This window comes from Morus notabilis, unplaced genomic scaffold (genome assembly GCF_000414095.1).
Source record: "Morus notabilis unplaced genomic scaffold, ASM41409v2 Scaffold518, whole genome shotgun sequence".
Classification (NCBI taxonomy): Eukaryota; Viridiplantae; Streptophyta; class Magnoliopsida; order Rosales; family Moraceae; genus Morus; species Morus notabilis.
Genome location: NW_010366577.1, coordinates 101,959 through 105,715, shown reverse-complemented (window position 1 = coordinate 105,715; position 3,757 = coordinate 101,959). Strand labels below are relative to the sequence as shown.

The 3,757-nt window shown below is 38.0% G+C and overlaps 1 protein-coding gene across 1 annotated transcript in view; it reads right to left on the bottom strand.

The window, feature by feature from the left end:
• Positions 1-2,617: 2,617 nt before the first annotated feature.
• The window catches only part of LOC21409682, a 7,985-nt gene continuing 6,845 nt past the window's right edge, over positions 2,618-3,757 (bottom strand). The window contains exon 2 of the mRNA XM_010110559.1: positions 2,618-3,262. Within this exon, the coding sequence (XP_010108861.1) occupies positions 2,618-3,262 (645 nt within the window). The remainder of the gene's footprint in view (positions 3,263-3,757) is intronic.

Here is a 3,757-nt window from a genome sequence, read left to right as displayed (position 1 = left end):
AAAAAAACTAATCATTAGTCCTATTCACCTCTCTCATCACATCTCATCAAATCACACACACTAACCTACACCTTGTACTTTTGTCCATTCCCTTAACTTACTCATTAAAACTGTCCAAACTCATACTGACAGTTATTTTCTCCTGTATACGGGTTTTGGATGCTAGGTTGTACTGTGCTGGGAGATTTTTAAAATTAAGATTCTCTAACTGTATCTATACTGGAAATTCTTCCGTTTTAAAGTACGGTGAGAATTTATCGATCGAATTTACTTGATCGGAAAAATGTGAACTTAACGTGAAATCTGCTACAGAATTTAGGAATGCAGATGTTAATTCTCTAAATCCTTCAATCACAAAATGTACATAGTATTATGATTTTCCCGGAAAATCCTTGACTTGAATACATGAATTATATTATTAAAATTATGGGATTTTTTCTTGGTCACTACAATAAGGGTGCACAGAGGGCGGATTGAGCGGTTTAGGTGTTTTTTTATATGTTGGTTTGTGAAAATTCTAATCCGTAACTGACCAAAATTTAGACGGTTTGGGCGGTATTTTTTAGCGGGCGGCTTGAGGGCCATATTAGGCGGTTCGTTATTTGTATTTTTTTTGTTAAAGCTTCAAAGTACTTGATATAATGAATAAAACTAAATATGACTATAGATGAATAATTATTGATGAACATAATTTAAACTAAGTACATCAATGACAAATTAAAGTTCAAAACCATATCATAATTCAAAAATCAAAAATACAATTTAAATCATAATTCAAATTCTAAAAAGTGGTTTCAAACCGCGGTCCCAAACTCCAATCCGCAACCGCCCGCTAAAAAGGGCGGATTAAAACCACCCCGCCAGCCTGAAGAGCAGTTTTAATGCACACCCACCAATAGCAGGGTGGAGCGGAGCGGGTGGGTAGACGGATGAGGATGGTTTCAAACCGCGGTCCCAAACTCCAATCCGCAACCGCCCGCTAAAAAGGGCGGATTAAAACCACCCCGCCAGCCTGAAGAGCAGTTTTAATGCACACCCACCAATAGCAGGGTGGAGCGGAGCGGGTGGGTAGACGGATGAGGATATATTTGTACGGCCTTACTACCGGATATGAAAATAACCTACAAAATACTTTTTAATAGCATAAGATAAATTTAGAAATAAAAAGATGTTAGCACCTCAACCATCCTGACAAAGTCATCTGTTCTTCTACTATCCCCGCAGTTGCAATAATGGCCTATTCGACGGCTACTAAGGCCCCATTCATTTTGCCGATTCGAGTTTTACTACAGTAAAAAGCTCTCAGAAACGGTCACATCTAACTTTTTTACTATAGTAAAAAGCTCTCACACAAAATCACATCTCAACTCGAATTACAAACTCAAATCAGTGAAGTGAACGAGCCCTAAGTGATCATTCCTTCAGGCATAGGTTGAATAGCCCAAAGCCACAAAGTAAACCCATTAATGTGGCTGGTTTACTTGGCCTCCAAATTGCAACACTTTGGCTATTGTTCTTAGCCACGTCTGGCAATAAATTGTAACTTTAAGTAATCATTCTAAGAGAAAAAAATATTGGCTAATCACAATGTTTAATATAATTTTCAATTTTTGTAAAAAAAAAATACTCTAATAAAAAAGTTTGAATTGTGATAAGCAAATTAATTACACCTATAGCTAATTCAGTTGTAACTTCTATTCTCATGTCTTGGCTCCAACAATTTGTGTTCATTTTACATATTCAGTACCGTACATTTGTTATAGTATTTCATTTGGTAGGATAAATATGGCATTTTAGTAATAAAATTATTATCCAATGAAATGTTAATTTTAATGTTAAAAGTGCTAAATTACCAAATATAGAAGATGTTAAAATACCTTAAAAAAGAAGATTCAAAATTTTCGCATTTACTTTTTTTCTGAAAGGAAAACTTGTATTCATACAGAAACAGATAAACAAATAGCACAATACAAGATTAATAACCCGTCAAATACAATACAAAATTTTCGCATTTATTTACTTATTGATGTGCGACCCTTTCGCTACTTTTTTTTTAATTTTTAAAAACTGAAAAATTATACTTTTATATTTCTGAAAGCTGAAAACTTATGATAAAAAAGTGGATACAGTGGAGCATAAAATAGAACAATACACCAAACATGTTATTTTAACACTTTATAGCTCTTACATTTGGGCTTTTAGCATTTGACATTTTTATTTTGAAATACCTCTCATTTTTCAAATCCTATAATGCAATGTTACATTTGTATGTCACTATCCAAATTTGATACTTGTAGTAAGAAACTACTGTTTTTAATGCAATGCCGTAATTAAATGTCAAATTTAGCTTAAAACTAAATGTGAAATACAACATCAAGTATGACAAGTACCAAATTTTGATTAGTTATTAGTTTCATGCCTTGGCTTGTATTTGATTTCTCATTCAATAATTACACTATTGTGATTTTTAGTTTTAAGAATTAAAGATTTCCTCCTATATTTCTCAAAACGCGTCTTTGAGAAACATAAGACGAGAAGCAGATGAAATGAATTACACAAACAAATTATATCCTGTCATAATCAATCACATGAATGTTTGACGAAAAACATGCCATATCTACGGATCAAAACCAAGCAACACAGGTGAAACTCGCAGCAGAGGCTCCAACGCGTTTGGCAAAAACTTTCTCGCGAAAAGGAAACACATGGAGGTCTCGTTGCCATTGTATAAGCATTTCGATCCAAACCTTATTCGATTCAGAAACTCATCCGTCACATCACCCCATCCGAATCTCCCCGGATGAGGACCTCCTCTCGACCAGTCCACCCAAGTAACGCTCCGGTTCGCATTCGATTCTCCGTAAAGAATGTTGACGAGCGTCGGCAAATAATGCTCGTCGCTGTAACACGCCGGGCGGCACAAGTCTCGGAAGAGCGGGTAGAACTTGCGGTCGGAAAGGACGCGGACGGCGAGGTCTCGGTGGAGTTCGAACCATTGCGCGCCTTTTCGCCAGTCGGAGAGTTTGATGTGGGGCTGCATTTGGGGGTTGTAGCGGCCTCGGCCGGGACTTCTCGGGTCGTCAAAGGAGCCGAGGAAGCTGAGATTGGAGTTGATGAGATAGGAGTAGATGGCCGTGAAGTTGAAGAGAGGAATGCAGGATTCGGAAAGGAGGACGAATCTCTGGTTGGACAAGTCGAGAAGCGCGTTTGCAAGAAGGCGTCTCTCTGCGTCGATCATCGTTATGCTTCCCCAGTAAACTGGCTGCATTAATAATATCACACACACGTAGTAGTGGTGTTATATAAGAGGAGCTATACTCCTCATACCGTAAAATATACATATGTATATATATATATATGTGTGTGTGTGTGTGTGTGTGTGTGTGTGATTATATGTTACGCTTGCTTCGTGGCGTGGAGTAGCGTATCAAATTCGCAATGTCAACTATTCAAAACTCTTATGGCATGTTTGGTTGGAAGGAATGGAATGGAAAGGAAACATCATTCTGATAATTCCATTGTTTGGTTGCTTTATTTTGGCTAGGAAAGGCTTTCCGTGGGAAAGCTGATTCACTCAATTTGAGTGAATCCTCATTCAGGTGGGGGGTGGCTTGAATGGCCTTTCCATTCAGCCATTTTATTTTTTTCACCCAATTTGCCCCTCGTCTCCCCTCGTCCCCGATCAAAAGAAAAAGAGCCCTAGCCGCATCTCCCCTCGCCGCATCTCCCCTCGACCACGACTCTAACTGAGGCCAGC